Below are 24,490 nucleotides of genomic sequence, written 5' to 3' on the forward strand. Positions count from 1 at the left end.
AAAAATGTTATATAAAGGTTATAAATTGATTTGCATTTAAGTCAGTGAAATAAGTATTTGATCCCCGAGCAAAACACATCTTTGTACTTTGTGGAGAAACCCTTGTTGGCAAGCACAGAGTTAAGACATTTCTGATAGTTGGTCACCAGGTTTGCACATTTGTCAGGATACATTTTAGTCCACTCCTCTGTCAATCTTTAAGGTTTCTTGGCTGTCGCTCAGCAAATTGGAGTTTTAGCCTCCTTCACAGATTTTCTATAGGACTAGAGTCTAGAGACTGGCTAGGACATTTAATGTACTTCTCCTTAAGCCACTCTTTGGTTGTCTTGACAATATGTTTGGGGTCTTTGTCATGTTAAACGCACATGCACGACCCATCTTCAGTGATCTAGTTAAGGGGAGGAGGTTCTTGTCCAAGATTTTACGGTACATGGGCCTATCCCTCAGCCCATCAATGCGGTGAAGTCATCCTGTATACGCGTAGCAGAGAAAAAGCCCTAAAGCATAATGTTTCCAACACTGTGCTTCTCTGTAGAGATGGTGTTCTTGGGGTCATCGTCAGCATTTCTCTCCCTCCAAAAACAGGAGTCAATTTTGGTCTCACAGTAGTGCCAGGACTTTCGCCAAAGCCTTTTTTGAATCCTTTTGATGTTCACTGTCAAACTTCAGACGAGCCAGATGGGCCTTCTTGGGCAGGAGGACCTTGCGGGTGCTTCAGGATTTCAATCTATTGTGGCACAGCGTGTTACCAATGGTTTGCTTGCTAACTGTGGTCCCAACTGTCTTGAAATCATTAACAAGCTTCTTCCGTGTAGTTCTGGGCTGATCTTTAACCTTTCTCATGTTCATCTTTACCCCATTGTGGAAATCTTGCAGGGAGCTCCAGACCAAGGGCAATTGATAGTTATTTTGTATTTCTTCTATTTCCAAATAATCACACCAACAGTTGTCTCCTTCTCACCAAGCTTCTGTCTGTAGCCTATTCAAGGTTTATGCAGGTCTACAATCTTGTCCCTGACATCCTTTAAAACCTATTTGGTCTGGAACATGGTGGTGGAGAGGTTGAAATGGAAGATACAGATTCTGTTGGCAGGCATCTTTTATATACATAACAAGCTGATTTAGGAGTACTTTCTTAAAGTGACAGGACTAATCTGTGGTCCATATAGGCACATAACCAATCTGTGGAGCCAGAATTCTTGCTAGTTGGTAGGGGATCAAATACTTATTTCACTGACTGAAATGCAAATAAATGTATAACCTTTATATAACATTTTTTCCCCTGATTTTTTTAATATTCTGTCTCAATAAACCCACCATAAAAATTATAGACCCTTAATTTCTTTGTAAGCAGGCAAACTTACAAAATCAGCAGGGGATCAAATATTTATTTCCCTCACTGTACATACCAGTTGCCTGTGGATTTATAGCACCTGTTGTCTCAAGTTAACTATATGTACTCAACATTCTGTTGTCCCGAGTCTTGTAACAGGGCACTCATTCAATTAGCAAAAGTACAAAGACTCACTTAAGGTAAATACAAATAGGCACAATAGTCTGGAAAACCAAAAAAATTGCATACAATGTTTTCCTTTTTGCATACTATTCCAGACCTGGAAATTACTCAAATCAAATTTCAATTCATACTTTTCAAAATTGCGTAGGAACCCTGTTTATTGTCAAGCCCTTATACACAGCACCTATGCCATTTGATGGAAAAAGCTAATATTCCTTTCAAAAATCTAAACAATTCTAATAAGGTACTTTGAATTACTTACAATAGTTTGAAACGTGCATGATAATACCATGCATCTTCTGTGCGATATATTGTATTGTTGAATGTCGGTACATGTCTATTCAAATTACTCACCTCCTCTTCTCCTGTCTCCATGTCTCCCTGGTGAGCGTTTATAGAGCCATTTTCTGGTAGAAGAGGACGCCTGTCTCCCTGCAGACAAACAAATATATACATTTACCAAGATAGACAGTAATTTATATGTGGGGCCTAACCACACAGGACATTATATCAAAGTCTGTTTATGGAAATCATGCCACTCAGGCCTCTCAGGCAAAGCTTCCGCACACCTATTTCAGTCATAGCAAGACCATGGTCGTATCTACTTGAATGGTAGAAGACAGATATTTCTGAAATTGCTGGCAAAAATCACAATTAAATAGCATATCTTCGACCAATAATTAAACCTCACAATCAACTGTACCCTAACTCTTGCTTCCTAAACTTAATTTGCGTTTAGGAATTTACGAAATTAAACTTACTTGAGCCAAGAAACAAAATTTCCCCATGTTTTACTCACCCTCAAGGCATCCTAAGCGAATATGACTTTCTTCTTGAAGAATAATGCAGTCGGCGTTATAATACCACATATCCTTTTTCTTCCAAACAGTAGAATGGGCGTCAATGGGGGACAATTTTTTGAAGCTCCAAAAAGTGCATCCATCGATCAAAGAGCTGCTCGACACGGCTTCGTGGTCTTAACAAAGGCCTTCTGAAGCAAATCGATGTGTTTGTTTAAGAGAAATATCCATATTGACACCGCTATTAACGATAATGTCTAACTTCCATAATCCCTCGGCTGTGCGTGAACCAGAGGCTTGTTTTTCCGGCAAATGACGCAGGCGTGTCCCGCTGATGAACGCAGCATTTTTCGTTTTGTTACAATAGGATATGTCTCCTCTGTGCGGGAGCTTTCGTCACCGTCATTTGACAGAAAATTGCCTTAAACAAACGCATCGATTCACCTCAGAAGACCTTTGTTAAGACCACGAAGCCGTGTCGAGCAGTTCTTTGATCGATGGATGCTTCAAAATAATGCCCCCCATTCACGCCCATTCTACCGCTTGGAAGAAAAAAGATACGTGGTATTATAACTGCATTATTCTTCAAGAAGAAAGTCAAATTCGGTTAGGATGCCTTGAGGGTGTAAACATGCGGTAATTTTGTTTCTTGGCTGAAGTATCCCTTTAATAATTGCTTTTATCAAGGTTGCTTCAGCTACTGCGCATGTGCACAGGTTGGCAAGCGCCTCACGAGCCTCTGTGTGGAGCCCCGTCCCAGAGAATCTTTATCGATTGGCTCCTTTTACTGGAAGGCGGGACTTCCTTTACTAGAGTGACCATATTAAGTGTTTCATTCCCTGCCCATTCATAGTAATGTTAAATTATATTGAGAAGAATGGCTTACTGTCAGCTGAGTTTTCTTCTTCCTGTATGCAACATATTCTTGGATTGGTTTCCCTAAGAGCAGCACAGGAACAGACAGAACAGCCACAATCACCAGAACCTTCTGCACTGTCATCTGCAGAGACAAACTTGGTCATTAATTTCAACCTATTAATCATAATCTGTATTGCATGAGAACTGTCGAAGTCAAGATGAAGAAAATGGTAGATATGGTACTTTTATGCCCATGTCTCCCATTTGCTTCCATAACACAAATCATATCTTATAATAAATTATGACATGATGGCAGTCAATCTTTTGAACTTTTTCAAGGGTTCAACACAATTTAAGCTCTTTGTCTATAACACATTGGCCCAGTTTCACAGACAAGCTTTAGCTTAAGCCAGGACTATGCCTTAGTAATTTAGGATATTTAAGTCCCTTTAATTAAAATGCCTTGGATAAAAACAATTACTGGTGTGCATCTCGAGACAAAACAATGGCAATGACGATATGTCAGGGCAATTTATTTTCAGTTAAGACAGCTCAAACTTTCATTTTAGTCTGGGACTAGTCATAAACCTTGAAACCGGGGCAATTGTTGGTTACCTTATTTTTTGTCCCCCATTTTGTTGCTTCTTTGACTGCTTGATCCCTCAGTTTCCCTTAATTTGTACAAATACAAACTGTGCATACCAACATACACTTACAATAGAATTCTAGCTTGTACTAAACTATCTGTACCGCATAAGCAGATGTTGTAAATCAGCACAAGAACAACACACACCTGGCCCTCATAGAGCGGTTTGTTGTCTTCGTTCTCCGTGAAAAGGAACATGTCTATGAAGTGAATGAGGATGCTGGGGGCAGAGTCGGAGGTCATAGGTCCGTACACCACCCATTTATAGATGACCATGAAGACCAGATATCCAAACAGACAGAGCATGAAGCACAGCTCTGGGATTAGCACCAGAAACACACTGCTGATATCCCGAAAGTGGCTAAATAGGAAGAAAAAAAGAGATACAAGTTAGGACACAAAATTACAAAAACAAGCAAAGACACATGAAGAAATAATACCATTTTATTATGGTATTAAAATATATATTATAATATTCTCATTTGACCCACCATTGGTAGGTGTAGCAAATTGTTAATTTAGGACCTAGTGTATATGTTTAAAATGTATACAATCAAAAAGATATCATGAAGAACTGACAGACATACTTACATGTAGTTAAATAAGGACAAGCACACACCAAAGGTCATGTGAATGACCCCAATAATGACAGACATCTTCATTTTATAACTGTTGAGGAATGTCAGGTGGTTACTGGCCAAACCCCAAATCTGAGAGATGAGGAATTCTGGTTAGTATTACACATTAAAATCATTTGAAACCAGAACTGTTATTTAATTAGAATAAAAATTGCTATGATTAAAAATAAAAATTGGTTGACTTACAGGATCGATTCCAAATGGATATGGACCAGTGAAAACTCCAGTGATATTTGGATCCAGTGAAAGATACTGATTACTTTTAAAAGTGTCCTCACTGACGGAGAGAGAAAGACATTATTAATTTGTTCTTTATATGCAATATATTTGTCTATATAAGTGGAGGAGATTATTTTGTGTGTGATGTACGTCCAGTTGTAGAACTCTGCATTGGGCAGGACATGCCACCCCGAAGAGAAGGTGGCCAGGCCTCTACTGAAACACTCATTGTAAATGGCTCCAGTGTAGATAGAAAACAAGCCCATTAACAAAATGAGATATCGACCTCCGAACATCATATGCCAGATCTGAAGAGACAGAAAATAACAAATTAATTTGAATACAGTGTTGCTATGCTGTTGCTAGGGTGTTGTGTGACATAAGTTATATTCCAAAGTCTATTCAAATTCCAAACCCTTAGCAATAACAATTACCCTTAAGAAAAGTCATACAATACCAAGTCCAATCTGATTAATTGGGGAAGACAGATATCTCTTAAATCACTTGCTAAAGTCACAATAAAACATCGCAATTCAAAAGGACCATTGTGTAAGATTAAAGGGGATCTATTGGTAGAAATGCAATATAATATACATAACTATGTCTTCAGAGGTGTATAAAGACCTTACATAATGAACCGTTATGTTTTTATTATCTCAGAACGAGCTATTTCTATCTACATACACCGTGGGCCCCCATACATAGAATTCGCCATGTTGCGCCACCATGTTTCTACAGTAGCCCTAAACGGACAAACTGCTCTACAGAACACGTAAATGTTATCTCCTTCTGCAAAGAAGCAAAAACCTGACAACATCTTAGTCCTCTGTCAGCTCCGTAGTGCTTCGAAAGGGAGGAGGGAGGGGTGGAGTGAGCCATTGGTTGCAATTCGCAACCTCACCGCTAGATGCCACTAAATTTCACTGACTTGTCCTTTAACGATAGATGATTAGCTGTTTTACTAGACTTTCTTTGACTTATAGTTATAGAACTGCTACTACTTACTTTTCATTTAAAAAGAAAAACATGCAATTGTCCCTGTTTATACCTCATTGGTATTGTTCCTTAGTTTTAGATCTTTTTCCTCTAGAACCATCCAGAGTGCAGCTAATGTCATTAGCAGGCCGTGACCAACATCTCCAAACATCACAGCAAACAGGAAGGGAAAAGTGATGATGGTGTACACGGCTACATTTATAGAGCAAAGAGAAGATAGAAAATGCATGAAAAGGTATACAGGTTTCAGATTAAACTCCTAACAGCTGTTGGTGTTGCATGTGTTACCTGGGTTGACCTCTCTGTAGCTGGCCACTCCATACGCATCAACTATATTCTGGAAACCTGCAGTAAAAGCGTTGGTGGGGAAGAGGGTGGGGGGAGAGGTGGTGGCCTGCAAGCGGTTATAAAATGAGTCCACACTGCTGCCACTCTTTCTCTGAGAGAGAGAGATAAAGACATATAGCGGTGGAGAGAGAGAGAGAGAGAGAGAGAGAGAGAGAGAGAGAGAGAGAGAGAGAGAGAGAGAGAGAGAGAGAGAGAGAGAGATAAAGACAGACAAAGGAGAGGTTATGTAAAATTTGTCATGCACGATATAAAAATTTTGCCAAAATCCAATATGCCGATATTTTTCATGTCATTTTAGCCGATATCGATATACTGTAAGCCTATAAGTCTTTTTTGAGGATGATAGTACAAAAGGTATCTCTAAGTTTTTTTTCTCTCATGGGATTACCAAAAAAGGCCACTAGGTTGCTCCAAAACCACTTATTACCTAAAATTGTTAGGCAGTAATAAAAAAGCAATAATTTATTTATTTACGTGTCATATTTTACCCCATGTAAATATCTGCATAACTTTTGTAAAATATACATAATAACATGAGGTTTGTAAAGGGAGTTTTACTGTTAGACTGCAATAAAATAGCACAGTAACTAGATAGGTACATTTTCTGAAGAAAATGTGAGTGATGCTTTGTGGCAAACCGCAGAACTGGGCACTAGAGTGATAACACATTAAGCCATGAATGAATCTAACCAATCCCCGTGTCTCTATGATGTTCTGATGCAGAAATATAGGCGTTGCTAAATGGTTGCTAGACTAACCTGTTTGGTTGCTATGGGTGTGGCTTGGCATCTGCAATTGATAATACTCTAACCTATGAGTGAATCGAACCATCCCCCGTGTCTCAACGAAGTTCCTATGCGGAGATATAGGTTTTGCTAAACGGTTGCTAGGCTGACATGTTTTGTTGCTATGGGCGTGGCTTCGAAGCTTCATGATGATCCTGGGACACTGATTGGTTGGCTGAGTAAAACGAGCCCACCCCCTTGTCTCTATGACACTGTGTTGCAAAGATATCCACCTGAACCTTTTATAATGGGAGTCTATGGGATCGGTTGCTAGGTTGCTGTAAATGGTTGCTATGGGCGTGGCTTAATAACTTCATAATGATCATGTCACACTGATTGGTAGCCTGAGTAAAATGAGCCCACCCCCTTGTCTCTAAGAGGTTGTACTTCTAAGATGTTCAACACGGGACGTTTTACGCCTTATATGGGCATGCTTCCTGTGATTGGAAAATTTTGGGAGGCTCTTACACCCCAGGGGTACAACTTACACCCCATTGTGAGTGATATTCTTACAGAGCCTGATAACCCCTTCAAATCGTGTATTTTTTCATGTTTCTACGATATCCTCGCTCGGAGCTACGATCCCTCAAAGTTGGGCGCAATGTTAAATCAATGGGATTTTTCGGGTGGTTTTTCGCCCCCCTATTGCACCCCCCCCCACCCGATCGCTTATAAAAGTCATAGCACACCATTCCCGAATAGGCCCGTCGATGTGATGTATTCATTCATGGGTCTACGTCAAAAGCTGCGGGACAAGTAGCGTGCCAAACTTTTGGCGGAACAAGAATAACTAGATAGTACATTTTCTAAAGAAACTGTGAGTGATGCTTTCGTGGCAAACCGCGGAACTCGGCACTAGGGTAATGACACTTTAAGTACTAATGAATCTAACCAACCCCCATGAGTCTAAGATGTTCTGATACAGAGTTATAGGTCTTACTAAACGGTTGCTAGGCTAATGTGTTTGGTTGCTATGGGCGTGGCTTGGCATCTGCACTTGATAATACTCCAACCTATGAGTGAAACAAACTAAACCCCGTGTCTCTATGATGTTCTGATGCAGAGATATAGGTGCTGCTAAATGGTTGCTAGGCTAACCTGTTTGGTTGCTATGGGCGTGGCTTAGCATCTGCAATTGATAATACTCTAACCTATGAGTGAAATGATCCAACCCGCATGTCTCTACGATGTTCCTATGCAGAGATATAGGTTTTGCTAAATGGTTGCTAGGCTAACCTGTTTGGTTGCTATGGGCGTGGCTTAGCATCTGCCAATAGATGATGCTCTAAGCTATGAGTGTAACAAACCAACACCTGTGTCTCTACGATGTTGTGATGCAGAGATATAGGTATTGCTAAATGGTTGCTAGGCTGACATGTTTTGTTGCTATGGGCGTGGCTTCGTAGCTTAATGAACTCCCTGGGCCACTGATTGGTTGCCTGAGTAAAATGAGCCCACCCCTTTGTTTCTATGACACTGTGTTCCAAAGATATCCACCTGAACCTTTTATAATGGGAGTCTATGGGAACGGTTGCTAGGTGGCTGTAAATGGTTGCTATGGGCGTGGCTTCATAATGATCATGTGACACTGATTGGTAGCCTGAGTCAAATGAGCCCACCTCCTTGTCTCTAAGTGGTTGTATTGCGAAGATATTCAACACGGGACAGTTTTACGCCTTACATGGGCATGCTTCCTGTCGATGGGAAATTTTGGGTGGCTCTTACACCCCAGGGGTGCAACCCCATTGTGATGTATGTTCTTACAGAGCCTGATAGCCTCTTCAAATCGTGTATTATTATCATCATGTTTCTACGATATCCTCACTCGGAGCTACGACCCGTCAATGTTGGGCGCAATGTTAAGTCAATGGGATTTTTCGGGTTTTTATTCACTCCCCGCACCCCTCTCACCTGATCATTTCCAAAAGTCATCACACACCATTCCTCAATTGGCCGCTCGATTTGATGTAGTCATTCATGGGTCCAAAGCGAAAAAATAACATGTGAATATATAGGTATCTAGGTTTTGAATGGGAGTCTAAGGGCGCCATTATAAGTATACAGAAATTTTGGGAGGCTCTCACACCCCAGGGGTGCAACTTACACCCCATTGTGAGTGATGTTCTTATAGAGCCTGATAACCCCTTCAAATCGTGTATTATTTTCATGTTTCTACGATATCCTTGCTCGGAGCTACGATCCCTCAAAGTTGGGCGCAATGTTAAGTCAATGGGATTTTTCGGGTGGTTTTTCTCCCCCCTATCGCACCCCCCCCACCCGATCGCTTATAAAAGTCATAGCACACCATTCCCGAATAGGCCCGTCGATGTGATGTATTCATTCATGGGTATACGTCAAAAGCTGCGGGACAAGTAGCGTGCCAAACTTTTGGCGTAACAAGAATAACTAGATAGTAAAGTTCGAGTACAAACTTTATGTTGGCTTGACAAAGCCTGTCCTGAAGAGTTTGAAATAGTTTGAAAGGTTTTATCAATGAAAATTATCGTTAAACTTTGTTCTCATTGTTCTGATGCAGAGATATACTGTAGGTCTAGCTAAACGGTTGCTAAGGTCATGGGTTTGGTTGCTATGGGCGTGGCTTTGCAGCTGGCAACTGATAATACTTTGAGCCACAAGTGAAGCGATCCAACCCCCATGTCTCTACAATGTTCTAAAGCAGAGATATTGGTCCTGCTAAACGGTTGCTAAGGTCATGTGTTTGGTTGCTATGGGCGTGGCCTGGTAGCTGGTAATTGATAATACTCCAAGCCATAAGTGAAACGAACCAAACCCCATTTCTCTAAGATGTTCTGATGCAGAGATATAGGTATTGCAAAACGGTTGCTAGGCTAACCTGTTTGGTTGCTATGGGCGTGACTTAGCATCTGTCAGTTGATGATACTCTAAGCTATGAGTGAAACGAACCAATCCCCATGTCTCTACGATGTTCTGATGCAGAGATATAGGTATTGCTAAACGGTTGCTAGGCTAACCTATTTGGTTGCTATGGGCGTGGCTTAGCAGAAGCCAATTGATGATGCTTCAAGTCCCAAGTGAAACAAACCAACACCCATGTCTGTATGATGTTCTGATGCAGAGATATAGGTATTGCTAAACGGTTGCTAGGCTAACCTGTTTGGTTGCTATGGGCGTGGCTTGGTATATGCCAATTGATGATGCTCTAAGCTATGAGTGAAACGAACCAACTCCTGTGTCTCTACGATATTCTGATGCAGAGATATAGGTATTGCTAAATGGTTGCTAGGCTAACCTGTTTGGTTGCTATGGGCGTGGCTTAGTAGAAACCAATTGATGATGCTTCAAGTCCCAAGTGAAACAAACCAACCCCCATGTCTCTATTATGTTCTGATGTAGAGTTATAGGTCTTGTTAAATGGTTGCTAAGTTAACATGTTTTGTTGCTATGGGCGTGGCTTCGTAGCTTAATGACGTTTCAGGGATACTGATTGGTTGCCTGAGCCAAATGAGCCCACCCCCTTGTCTCCAAGTGGTTGTACTGCGAAGTTATTCAACATGGGACAGTTATGACGCCTTATTTGGGCATGTTTCCTGTCCCATTATAAGTCAATGGGGAATTTTGGGGGGCTCTTACGCCCCAAGGGTACAACTTACACCCCATTGTGAGGTAAGTTCTTACAGAGCCAGTCAGCTTCTTCAAACGTGGTAACTCGCAAGTTTCTAGACATCCTCACTTTGAGTTATGAGCCGTCAAAGTTTCTTGCAATGTTAAGTCTATGGGAAATTAGGTGGTTTTGAGAGTCCGGTTTTCGAAAACCAGAACCCGGATCAGTTAGAAAAGATATAGCAACTCAAGTCAGACCAGACTGAAGGTTTGTGGAAAGTTTGGTGGATGTAGCTTGAAAGCTCTAGGAGGAGTAGCAGTCAGAAATTTTGGGGATCAGAAGAATAATAATAAGCTTAGATACAAGATCAGTATGTTGGCTCTGTCAAGCCAACATAATTATAATAAGTATGTATGTTCGAATAACAATAGTTATGCTTTTTCAAAGCATCACTAATTATAAGAAGTATGTATGTTCGAATAACAATAGTTATGCTTTTTCAAAGCATCACTAATAATGTCAAATAAAACCTTTAAAGAAAAAAAACCCAAACAACTATTTAACAAGTACATAGCAAGTGTTTTCCATGCAGACTTACTGAGAACCATTGAGAAATAATCAAAGAAATCACTTACACTTCACATAACAATCTGCCATAAACAATGAGCTTTTGTCCTTACATTCATAAATACCTGCAGACCGTGCTGACTGATTATATTATAGAGCAAATGTGGATGGACACACACGACGGAAGTACAGTACTGTGCTACAGCATTAGCATATATAGGGTATGCATGTGAAATCACTTTCCCACATGAACGCGCCAAAACAGGCTCCATTGAGTGGCAAAACACTCAGCAAAATGCCCGCTTACAATATCAGGAAACGCAATTCCGCGCAACATATCAGTGTCCAAGGACACCTGGTTCCTTTGTAAGTCATAAGGATCACTGTCGAGTCTGCTTTTAATTTCAGCAAATAATTGCATTTTAGTTCTGGTTTCCTTGTTTCTCCTATTGAAAGAAGCCATTTTGCTGCGTGTTTTACCACTCAAGGGAACGTGTCCTGCACTCAAGGGGCCGTGTCCCGGCATATTTAGGTGGGAAAGTGACAACAATACCCTCTATAGCTAACAACCTAACAACACAGCTGTCAAATAACAAACTTATCACATACTCGTGAAATATAAATCATGTGTGCATGGGCTAATTATACTCATAAGATTGACGGATCAGATTTTACGCAGTTTTACCGGAGGAACACTGCACTGTCTGCATAACTTACTTTGTAAGAAAACAATGATGACAGATGGTTCTTTCACAAGAAATCCAATGTATTGTACACTATGGGAAATATATTCATAGCTCTTGAAGTGCACATGGATGTTATCTTGTGAATGCTTGGCATGGAGGATTTAGCAGTGTGAGCCCATCCGGAATTCCAGACTGACGTGCAGTATCATAATAAAGGTATGTAGCGCCTTTATGAATGTATGACCTGATTTGTACTCCTTGTGCAAATTATTGTATTAGTGCTGCTAGATCATATTTTATAAAACTGTGTTCGGATATCAACACAAAACAGTATGTGATATTTATTAGTCATTGAACAAAAATACTTAGTAAATTCAAAAGTTGTGAAACAAAAGTACGTAGGGCTTTTAATGGTAGCACAAAATGTCAGAACACCAGTTTAACCTGAAAGCAGAAACTTTACATGAAAAAGAAACTTTAGTACTCATGTGCTGTGTGACAGCTGGTGTCTTTGCCAGGTTTTTGAGAGCGCATGCTCACATGTTAGAACGCCTACACGTAATCAACACGTCTTTTTATCGGCAAAGCATATCGGCAAAATTTTTCATATCGGGCCGATGGCGATATTTCATTTATAAGCCAACATCGGCCGTGTAAATGTAAAATACATGCTTCTTTGGACAGAAACCCCTAGTGTATGGAATACTGTATCCCACAATGCAACATGCTCAACTGGAGCTGAACGCAGACACTTACTCCCCCCTCTCTCAGGGCACTCTGCAGGGCGGGCAGCTGGCTGACAGGACACCAGGCTTCTGCAATCAGACACTTATCAGTGACGGACGGGCTACAGAGATTCAGCACCATCTGCACAGCCTTACACTTCTGAACCTGCACACGCCACTCAGGCAGACGGGCCAGGGCTCGAGCCAGCAACTGCTGCATGTACTGCTCTGTCTGTCCCATCACCTAGAGCCGAGAGAAAACCGAGACATTTCAAACCTGATGGGGTAGCCTATATGTGACCTCGAACCACAAAACCAGAGATGAGATTTATAGCTTTCCATTTATGCAAGTTTATGTATGTTATGTTTGTTAGGATAGGACATTATTTGGCAGACATGCAAGTATCTGAAAATCTGGAATCTGAGGGTGCAAAAAATCTAAATATTGAGAAAATCGCATTTAAAGTTGTCCATCAGAGGCACTGTAGCAGGCCGTTGATAAGAAACAGGTTTGTTTCGTTTGGTTCATTGTGGAGAGTAGAAGAACCGGAAAGCAGAAATTCTAAGCTTTACAAAGATACCAAACTTGAGAGGGGTAATTCCCAAAGAACGGGCAGCAGCAGCAAAAATAATAATTTTGATATATATACGGTAGGAAACTTAAAAAAATCTTCATGGAACATTATCTTTTCTTAACATCCAAATGATTTTTGGCATAAAATAAAAATGGAACATTTTGACTAGGGCTGCAACTTACAATGATTTTTATTGTTGATTTTCGATTAGTTGACTATTCTAACGATAATTTTTTCGATAATCTAATGTTTTTTTGGATAACCTTATTACTCCTTTGGGCAAACCTTCCAATAAATAATAAGTTCTAGTATTTTCTTACACTATAAAGCATATCATTCTTTTCACTCCACTACATTTCATAAATAAATGTTGTTGTTTTAACATTTTAAGCCTTGATCACATTAAAACCAGTATTTTCACTTTTAAAAGTTAAAGAAAGAAAAAGACTTTTAAATGTCCTTAAACATTTAAAAATTGTGTTTATGAAATACTAGAGCATGATATATGCTTAACAATATAGCGAGGTACTCTTTCCCCAAGCAAAAGGAGTCTCATAATGTACTTAACTAAAAGTAAAAATACTTCTGCTGTATCTATTTCTGTTTATTGCACAAAACTATCACCATGCAGAGTGATATAAAAGGTTTTTATACTGGACACAGAATGATGCGCTTAATGCATTTGCTTCTACATTATTTACAGTTGTCAGCGAGTGCCGCCTCTGGCAAAATACATTTTAAACAAAACCACAGACTATTATCTTGTGATAATGAAGATTAATGAAAACATTGGAACATCTTGGAAATATTAATGTCCTGACTGTCACCATACACACACCTGCTGAATGGAGATTGACAGATGACAGGACCAGTGGAGGTCAGAGTTTCTTAATTATGCTAAATTGGTTAATTCCTCGCGTAAAGCTATCGAATGACATAATAAAGCCATAGAATATAGTGCATGAAAACTTTTACGGTGGTTACACGATAGTAAGTCCTTTTTAAAGCTTAACACCGTGGATAGTATTTTTACAGAATGTCCTTTACACCATGTAGAATGTAATTTAATGTAGGATTTAATGTAGACAACAGTAAACCACAAAAAATGACTTTGTTTTCACAAGCAGGGTCACAATCTGCAATGGTTCACATACACTAACTTACACTAGTACAACAACGTTTATGTAAATCATTAATGTAAAGCGTAGTGTTAAAGTAATTTATTATGAAAGTCTACATCTATGTGTCCCTCTCCATCCTTACGTAATTGCGTGTCCATGCTGTGATCGCATTCTGAGGGAATCCCTCCATCCATTCGCTACTGCGTCCGAGGCTCGCGATCACCGTTTGCCGATGTATTATACTGTACTTTCTCTTGTTCTGCTGATTACAAATGCCCGGGAACAGAAAGTACCATTACAGCAGATAAACGTAAATAAAATAAGGCGTAGACGCATTTCACCCATGTCGACTTATTTTATTAGTCGACGTAATCGATGACGTCGATGCATTTTTGCAGACCTAATTTTAACCCATTCAATGTATTGTTGCCTATTGCTACAAATATACCTGTGCTACTTATGACTGGTTTTGTGGTTCAGGGTCACATATAGCTTTTTAGTTCCTACAGTAGAATTAGTAAAGCATAACTTGATATGTTGAGGCAAGCAGTGAACTCTGATTGTGAATAACTGTTCTTTTAGCTGTTCTCTTTATGTTTTTAAATAAATAAATTAAATAAAACAAAAAAAATCTATCATCTATTAGCTAAACAAAACCTATGCTTTTTGGCAGCCTTGAAGAACAAATGAGTCATTAACTGAAACAAAATGTTTATAAAATGAAAGATGCCTTTGATTTTGAAAGTGTGACATACTGATTTGATGTCCTCGATTCTTCCTCGCAGTCCATTCAGAATTTCCTCTCTCTCTGTCTGATTTTCTGGATAAGGGAATGTTTGCGTGTGGAAGCTGCATGTGATATTAAGGAAAAGAAAAGTTAGCATTCCTTCCTTATTTGGATGACAAAGTCATCCAATAGCAATGTGAAAGACTGACAGCATGACAAGACACATTAATTCTGATAAAAATCGAGGTTAGCATATACATTTTTTAACTTTTCCTAAATGCATGTACAATATTTCTGTTGTATTGCTTAAAAGTAAACATTTTGTTGTTTTCTTTGCTGTATTTGAGGTCTAAAAAATGGAGAGCACATTTTGTTATTTTGGCCTGTTTCTCCAGTTTTCATTTTCTGCAAATACATGCAAATAGAAACAATATCTTTTATTTGAAATTTGGTAAAAATATTGTTAGTAGTTGAATGAAACAAGAATGATCATTTTACCTAAACACATACCAATAAATAGTACATTTTAAAATCAGAAAAATAGTCTCTGAAATGGTCTCTTAATTTTTTTCTTGGCTGTATGTTAGGTTTTTGGTAAAACAATTGATACTGTACGGTATAAATTGGGGTATTCTGTCATAGTAAAATATTAGTGACTCAAAATTCATGTGTTTCTGCAGTTCCTTAGATAGGACATCTGTGAGGAGAGATAAAGTTGGTTTACAAATGCCACTACGTCTTAATATTGTTGGTGCAATCAAACCAACTGAGTTAAAAGGTGTTGCCCTAAAGTGTGTTTTATCCATTGAAAAGGCTGTTGGCCATTTTGAAAGTGACAAAAGGAGAGTCTAACATTTTAAGAGCTTTGGGAAATATTTAATTACGGGATATACCAGTCTGTCGCTGAGCTGTAATAAAACTGATCTTCACGATAGAATATAGAAAAAAATACTTTTTACGGTTAAATTTTTATTTCATTCTGACATGGAAAAACCATATAGATGTCACCTACCAATCACAAATCTTCTTCACCTTCTGGCCGATCTGATCTCCCCAAAATGAGATTAAAAACACAGTCCACTGCACCTCCTCGCCCTGAGATATCAGTCATATACACAATGTAACAATAATCGTTGTTTAAAAAACAAAACTCTTTGTTTAAAAGTATTTAACCTTTTATATAAGCACCCCATTTTAGAGCATTGTATTGATTGCAAAAAGTTCAGAACATGAATGTTGAGTGTTTTTTGATAGTTGATTGAATAGTAATGTAAAAAAGGAAAAAACGCTAAAAACGCCTTTCAAATGGCCGTATGTTAAGGGGTTAAACCATAGATAGGTTATAAATAATCGAAGTACTCATTTATCAAATATTTGTGGGCTTACAGAATCCGGATGTTCAAGTTTCTCTTCCATTTCATGAAAGTCCACAATAATGTAACCACGACAAGCACGCCACAGCAGCCTCTCAAATGCGGGAACTTTCCATGGGTGAACTACGCCTGCCACAAAGCTCAGCCTGACATCCTGTCTGTTCTCTGCCAGACCCACCGGGTCGAACGAGCCCAGCGGGGCCTGAGATGTAGAACCACATACATACACGAATCAGCCGTGTACACACGACATGCAAGAACATTGTGATTTGTGCATTAAAGTCTTTGCGTTCTGACCTGTGATGCTGTTAGTGAATGTGTCTGTTTCAAAACTCCTCTGTACTGACAGAGCTGGGTGAACTGAGCTCGCAGGCTGTCTCTGTTCCTGGAAACCTGCAAGTTAAAAACCATAGGGTCAAATCACAAATTGACAGGTTGAAGAATAACATACAAAATCATTCATAAGACTGAACTTCATATATAGGTGCTGGTCATATAATTAGAATATCATCAAAAAGTTGATTTATTTCACTAATTCCATTCAAAAAGTGAAACTTGTATATTATACTCATTCATTACACACAGACTGATATATTTCAAATGTTTATTTCTTTTAATTTGATGATTATAACTGACAACTAATGAAAATCCCAAATTCAGTATCTCAGAAAATTAGAATATTACTTAAGACCAATAAAATGTAAGGATTTTTAGAAATCTTGGCCAACTGAAAAGTATGAACATGAAAAGTATGAGCATGTACAGCACTCAATACTTAGTTGGGGCTCCTTTTGCCTGAATTACTGCAGCAATGCGGCGTGGCATGGAGTCGATCAGTCTGTGGCACTGCTCGGGTGTTATGAGAGGCCAGGTTGCTCTGATAGTGGCCTTCAGCTCTTCTGCATTGTTGGGTCTGGCAAATTCGCATCTTCCTCTTCACAATACCCCATAGATTTTCTATGGGGTTAAGGTCAGGCGAGTTTGCTGGCCAATTAAGAACAGGGATACCATGGTCCTTAAACCAGGTACTGGTAGCTTTGGCACTGTGTGCAGGTGCCAAGTCCTGTTGGAAAATAAAAACTGCATCTCCATAAAGATCAAATTAAAAGAAAATTAAACATTTGAAATATATCAGTCTGTGTGTAATGAATGAATATAATATACAAGTTTCACTTTTTGAATGGAATTAGTGAAATAAATCAACTTTTTGATGATATTCTAATTATATGACCAGCACCTGTATAATGTGATGCATTTCAGAAAGCAGCAATCTGTAAATTTTGTCCAATATCATCATTTCTGTTTGAAATATAAAACTTCAAGTTACAAATTTATTTTCACACGTGTTGTTGATTTTTCCCGCAAAATCATACTTCAAAAAGCTTTAAATAATTATTTAAAGCTCCTTGTTGTGACTCACAGTTAGGTAGGAAGACATTTTCAACATTGTTTTTTTAAGTATTTGATTTTTAATTACAAAAACATTTTATATTTAAAGGGATAGTTCATCCAAAAATGAAAAACATATTTGATCATATATTTATCCTCATGTCATTCCAAACCGGTATTACTTTCTTCTGCAGAACACAAAAGAAGATATTTTGAAGAATGTTGTAATCAAGCAATTTAAATTATAGGGTTCTATCCAGTGGTGTAGTCTACGTGATATGCAGGTATATGCGTACACCCAGTAGAAAAGGTCAAGGACTTCCATATACCCACTTAAAAAAGCGTGAGGATGCGTAACAACATTGTTTTTTTGTCAGAAAGGTGCAACGTACTGACCTTTGGACCATTGGTGCAACCGGGAGATATGAATCAAAATGAGATCATGAAAGGCAAACATTTCAACTACACTATTTCAGTCTTTTCGTAAGCCTCAAGCTACTGCCGCTTCGGGTGATGCTGCAGCTGCAGCAGGCGTTACAGAAAATGAGCTTTATGAGGCTCATGCTACGGTGTACGCGGGGTGCCCTTCTGTGGCGATGGTGTACGCAATCGCGTTTCTCTGTTTGCCGGTGTATTATACTTTCTCTTCTTATGCGATAACTCGCCCCCTTTTAAAACCACTGCGTACAAATGAGCATATTCGTTATCATTAACATAACTAGGAGATTGTTGGCATATTAAATTGTATTTAACTAGCTAACTTCACTAACGTTTGTTTGTGTGGTGGATCAATAAATGAGGGAGAAAGGGAGATAAAAGATTGTGTATTTGCAATTGACTTTAGCACTTTTTAGAGAGTTGTGAGTGTGATTCTGATACAATCAACTGTATTATTGTTTACCTAAATGGCTCATATAAATAGAACCTTAGGTAAGCATCAGAGATCAAAGTACTACAGGGTCTCCATATGGGAGGCCCTTTATGGTCATCATCAGGTCACTTTCCCATGGGTTCTCCATGGGGTGTCACTGTATTGTTTGTGTCACATGTGTTACCAGGTATAAAGGTCTGCTCACACAGACAGTACCTTGGGTTAAGATGGTTAAGAATGTAGAAGGTTGGCACGAGAACAATGCAACAGAAGAACCATGCTACACTACCACCTTCAATAAACTCTAGTCCTCACAAGCACTTAGTCCTGCTTTCTTCATTTATGTACTAGAACTTATGCATTCTAGTACATTGGCGAGCCACCCAATGACTGCTCAGCCAAATTCAAGAAAATCTGACAGAGAAAACTGTGTGCGTACCAGAGATGGCAAAAGTACACACATCCTTTACTTAAGTAGAAGTACAGATACTCATGTTTAAAAGTACTCAAGTAAAAGTTGAAGTACTGACTAAACTTGTCAGTTAAGTAAAGTATAAAGTATGGGCTCTAAAATGTACTTAAGTAAAAAGTAGCCAATACTACTACCTGTTTTAGAGTCACGCTCGTACCTCACAACTGAACTACCATTATGTAGAACACAAGCATAAAAAAGACTGATGGAATAAATCTATTTGCCACTACCTAGTGGAAAAAAACACAAATGTATAATACAATTATGATGTAAGATAAGAGTGTAAAGGACAAGCGTATTGATAATAATTGTGTCAGAATTCCCTTTGTCTCAAGTTCTCAACCATAATTTTTGCTATTCTTTGTGTTGCCTTCCGCCTTGGTCCGTGGCAGCTTCTTAGACTACTAGCCTATGTCTGCGATGCGTAATAGCCAGGAAATGACTGTTTGGTACTGTGATTGTCAAAACATTTCATAACAGAATTTCACTGCTTTCAATTTTAGATTAACTGTCCCTTTAAATTTTAAGCACAGACCATTCATGGACATATCATTATACAAAGGTTGTAGACACTTGAGAGATCTTGTCAAACAGAGAAAACTGAGAAATAAAGAGATAATTAATTAGGCAAGTCAATTTACTTGGTAACCATTACTGTTTTTCTCGATTGGTTAAACACATTTCTTGAAATTATGCCTCGCTTTAAAATATTAAATGTTTAGCCTCTTACATTGTACGTTACACTCGTTCAACATTAAAACTGATGTCAGTGTTGCTAGATTAGGTGGACGATTTCCAGACCAAAGGCTCACTAAAACCTACTCACTCCAACAAAAACCAGCCCAAAATTTTAACTTCCAAAATAATGTTATAGTATTTTATTGCAATGTCAATCAACGTTGATAAGGATCGTTTTTTATTTCCTTATAATTTTAATCATGACAAGATGAAAAAATATAATAAAAATCAGGAAAATAGATCAAACAGATCAAACAAGGCAAATGCATTAAGAAAATTAGAAAATAAGACTAATAGGACATGTCCAGAAACCACTTCAAATGGCAATCAGGAAATTAGCGCATTTTTGTGCAAAAGTGCCCACTATAATTAGTTCATCGAAAGCAACGCAATGAGCAGGTATTTTTCACTCGTTCATGAACTTAACGCACACACCACGATAGCAAAAAACATGCAATTCATACATACTAATGAACAACAGCAACAATAATGCGCTTACCTTAACGAGCTGCCTTAACTTCTGAAAGAACTACAGTACATCCTTCGTGAAGTAGGGCTGTCACGATTATTAAATAATCGCCTCATCGCGATGGTTTCAGATCATCGCAATTATTTCACATCTCTATAGAAGACACTAGGGGGAGCTGTAGTGCATCTGCATATTACATATTTTAGTGTATTGATTGTAACTAAAGCATTGTGATACTTGTAAAATGTACCACCACAACACAATAAAAACTAAAGCATATACCATAAAAATAACCTGCAGTACAATTTAATATTATTTAAGTTAATCTCAGTGTGAAAACCAGTCTACCAAAATTTCATTAACATAGAAGTAAAATTTTATTGTATCTTGTGAGAAAAAAACAGACTAGAAGCAATTCTATGACTGATAGCATATCAATGGTGGCTTCACTCCTGATCAATTTACTTAATTTACAAGTATATGGCGGTTGTATTATTGACAGTTAAAAGCCTAAACCTAAAATATATGATAAACCAATATTTTCCGATGTATTTCCAAGAAAAAAAAAACATATTTTTTATATTCAGAACAATATGGTCGTTTCAAAGCTGAATCAAAAATGTATGAGAATTAAATGTCAAAGCTCTAAAACAGACAATTAATCGCCAAAATCGTCAAAGCCCTAAAAGAGACAATTAATCATCATAATCGCAATGATTTACTAGACAATTAATCGTCAGCCAAATTTCATAATCGTGACAGCCCTATCGTGAAGTATATGTTTGTAGAACATGCGAATAGCTAAATAGCTAAATTACATATTTAAAATCTGGTCCTTTCGGGCTAAAAAACCCTACCATTCACGAGTCACCACATGATGCAGAATATCACGCTCGAGATCTGAGAACAATTACTCTGTCTTCTTTGATTTGATTGGTCACCGCTTTGCTCTGTAAACAGTAACTCCCGCCTTCTTACATTTGATTGGCTAGTGGCCACCTCACACAGCGCTTCGGCTTTTAGGCAGACCTATCATTAGGTTGAAAAAGTCACGCAATGACAAGAAATAATATTGATTGTGCATCAAATACAGATTAAAACTAAAGTAACGAGCCTGGTTTGAAAATGTAAGAAGTAGAAAGTACAGGTATTTGCGTAAAAATGTAAGAAGTGAAAGTAAAAAGTCGTCAGAAAAATAAATAGTGCAGTAAAGTACAGATACCAGAAAAATCTACTTAAGTACAGTAACGAAGTATTTGTACTTCTTTACTTCCCATCTCTGGTGCGTACATACTTCAATGTTCATAATTGTTTTAATGATGAGAGATGAGAACTCCTGGCTAGCCAGAAAGTCAGGCTAGAGACTCTGCCAGCAATCTAAGTGCAACCAGAGCTTGATAAAACTGCACAAATGTTCATTGTTAAAGGGGTCATATGGCGCGAATACATGTTTTTCTGTGTCTATGGTGTGTTATAAGTTGCCCATGCATGTATTCGACACGTATAATAGTAAAAATTAAAGTGTCGGAACAAAAGATGCATTCTATCTAAAAGCGAATGCTCACCCAGATCTGCCTGAAATGCCTCGTGTAACCACACCCCCACAAATCTACGTCAGCTCGTGGTATGATTTGACTAAGACCGCCCAAATATAAACGCAAGTAAGGTGGGCGTACCTGTCAGTACAATTGCTTTGAAACCTGATGTTCCAAATATGGTAAGAGGCGTTACATTTCCGTTACACGCTTGCAGTATTCGACCAATCACTACGCACTGGTTAACTGTCCAATCATAGCAAACCTCGCTTTTCAGAGCAATGAGCATTGTAAAAAATCTGCACGTTTCAGAGAGGCGGGGCAAAGAGGAGATACAAACACGCACAGTATGTGGAAAATACAGCATTTTTAACCTTAAATCGTGTATAAAAATTGCATTACATCTAAAACAAACAATAATATTAGTTTTAGCCGGGATATGATCCCGGCTAAAACTAATATGATCCCTTTGGCCTTAATCAGTCAAAATCAAACTAAATCAAGATATAAGGATTATTACTTTCACAGGATATTTTTCACATTATGTTGGTTGCCCAAAACACAACAGATGCAGATGGGAATCAACAGAATACCATTAAATCCTGTTGGAATAATAATGCCCAAACCATTTTTTTATTTTGTAATAGAAAAATGTATGGTTCATAATGGTATTTTATGTATGTTTATGTAGAATTAGTACATCACAAATAAATGACTTTAAAGCTGGGTTTTCAAAAACTGACTTACTTTGGGATGGGCGAGTATAAAGCTGGAAGGAAAAAAGCACAGTATACTCTCTACAAAAAACTAGACTACATCACTGGTTCTATCTGACATTTTTGTCTAAATTGAGAATGTGAATGGCATCAACACAGCAATGGAAACAAATATACACAAACCTCCTTAAGCTCGCGGGCTAAGCGCTCACTCTCTTCCTCTATGGTGAGCAGTTCTCTGGGCTGAGGGGCTGCAGGGGTTGGAATGGGAGGCTGCAGTGTCTGAGAAAGAGTACGAACAATCTCCTGCTCTAGAAACACTGTAAGACAGAAAGAATAATAAAATATGAGAGAGTATAAAACCTTGGAATTCACAGCCTATTTTACTTATCTAATGTTATGTCTGAAACAAAACATTTAATAAACAAGATGACTTGAATCATGTTATAATGTTGATAAAGGAGAAGTGAAAATCATGAATGTCGTAGAGTGAGAGACCCACCAAACGTTTTCTCTAGCTCCTCACATCTCCTTACTTCACTCACAAACTTCCTCTGGAATGCATTCACATTTGGATTTAACTGAGATAAAGAGATAACAGAAAGTTAGTTTATTCTTTGTAACCTTATTTAGCTCATAGTCTATGTGCTTTTTGTGACATCAGAAAACCAATGTAGGACAAACACCAGTGTTTCACCTACCATTACCTTAGGGGGGAGCCCCGCCCCTCTAACGGCATCTCCTGCCGGCTGCCACCCTTGAAGGTCAAGTTAATTTCACTTTTTATGTACGGCTAGATCACAAGAGAAGTCATTTAAGGTTACCTTTCCTATATAACATGTCTATACCTTGTTCTCGTACTAAACAAACTAAATAGCATTATGTTATTAATCTTATTTACATGGCGGCATGTCATTTCTGTTTCTATGTGGTCGCGCCTTTTACAATTCTCCTCTGCTCTCTGTATCGAGTTCCGACCCGAAGCGCGCGCACATACTATGGCAAGCCGATGGTGTCAGGATTACGCCATAGATTAAACGCGTTTATATCCGAACACCGTTTTTGACGGCATTTTAAACCGTATTTGCGCCGCAAAATACAGCGTCGCGATTCCAAACGCCGTTCTAACGCGCTTGAAAAGTGCCGCCTTTTGCGCCGCTGTCTTGCCATATGACGGCGTAAAAAACGCCGTTTTGGTTGCACAGAGTGCGCGTTATTTACGGCGTTTTGTGTGTTGTATAATGAGCCCCTCCCGCTGACTTCCGCAGCCAGTAAATTCGAACTGTGGAAAGTCTCAGAAGTCAACTCAACGAGTGAGCAAGTGTTGAGCAGTTGCGAGAGCATAGAGAGAATCGCGCGCGCGCTCGTCAAAGCCTCTGCTCGCGGACTGAGTTTTTGCTCGCGGAGCAGAAATGCGTCCGCGCGAGGATTCTTTTCTGCTTGCGGATACTGTTCTGCTCGCTCGCGGAGTTTAAATGCGCCCTCGCGGAGCAGCTTTCCGCGCGTGGTTATCATTATGCGCGTTTGCGCGTGGATTACATGCGCGTGATTTTTGGGTCCATTTAAACTCCATAGACATTTAGGAGTCGGGGGGGGGAAGGCGGGGTGGTAAAAGGGGTGACTGACACAGGATGCTCCACACAGCAACAGAGAAGGCTCGGCTGAGCGAAAAAAGACTTCACTGCGTGCATCACTATTTTTGTTGAATAGATTTTTGTACCTTAACTGGGTTCCGGAGGCAGTTTATAACTTTCGGGAAGCGGAGTTTGATCGGGAGATTATTCCATTACGCTGCATTATTGACGTCTGCAGTCGGGTGCTCTCATGTTCGCTCTGTTTACGTACACTATAACGTAAATTAGAAGTGTAACGCAAAAAAAACTGGATTTTTACGCCTATTTTGAATTTTACTCGAATACAAATACTTTCCCCCCCTCAACAAATACAAATACAGATACAAATACCGGCTGCTTTGCACACCCTTATTCAGCACATAGAAATAAGTGCGGGATTCAGGCCCGGCAACCCACTCATGCAGCCTAGCCTGGAGAGAACATGGCAAAATGAGAAGCAGGCATGCTACTTACAAGCTACAGGCAAAACTATTTTAAAAAGTTGGTTTGCACAAAGATGGTGG

General features: G+C 38.9%; 1 protein-coding gene across 3 annotated transcripts in view; it reads right to left on the bottom strand.

The window, feature by feature from the left end:
• The window catches only part of tcirg1b (T cell immune regulator 1, ATPase H+ transporting V0 subunit a3b), a 46,441-nt gene that overhangs the window by 12,964 nt on the left and 8,987 nt on the right, over positions 1-24,490 (bottom strand). Inside the window, exons 1-16 of one of the 3 annotated variants that reach the window (XM_057349954.1) lie at positions 23,055-23,409; positions 22,856-22,934; positions 22,537-22,673; positions 16,461-16,556; positions 16,177-16,365; positions 15,803-15,885; positions 14,819-14,912; positions 12,399-12,611; positions 5,962-6,112; positions 5,726-5,865; positions 4,828-4,985; positions 4,645-4,735; positions 4,412-4,530; positions 3,968-4,181; positions 3,203-3,316; positions 1,871-1,948 (exon numbers count right to left, since the gene is read on the bottom strand). In XM_057349954.1, coding sequence (XP_057205937.1) covers positions 1,871-1,948; positions 3,203-3,316; positions 3,968-4,181; positions 4,412-4,530; positions 4,645-4,735; positions 4,828-4,985; positions 5,726-5,865; positions 5,962-6,112; positions 12,399-12,611; positions 14,819-14,912; positions 15,803-15,885; positions 16,177-16,365; positions 16,461-16,556; positions 22,537-22,673; positions 22,856-22,934; positions 23,055-23,057 — 1,959 coding nt within the window. In that variant the 5' untranslated portion in view covers positions 23,058-23,409. Of the gene's footprint in view, positions 1-1,870; positions 1,949-3,202; positions 3,317-3,967; positions 4,182-4,411; positions 4,531-4,644; positions 4,736-4,827; positions 4,986-5,725; positions 5,866-5,961; positions 6,113-12,398; positions 12,612-14,818; positions 14,913-15,802; positions 15,886-16,176; positions 16,366-16,460; positions 16,557-22,536; positions 22,674-22,855; positions 22,935-23,054; positions 23,410-24,490 lie in introns of those variants that run through there. The other 2 variants (XM_057349953.1, XM_057349955.1) reach the window with 2 other exon arrangements.

The sequence above is a fragment of the Triplophysa rosa genome, linkage group LG13 (genome assembly GCF_024868665.1).
Source record: "Triplophysa rosa linkage group LG13, Trosa_1v2, whole genome shotgun sequence".
NCBI lineage: Eukaryota > Metazoa > Chordata > Actinopteri > Cypriniformes > Nemacheilidae > Triplophysa > Triplophysa rosa.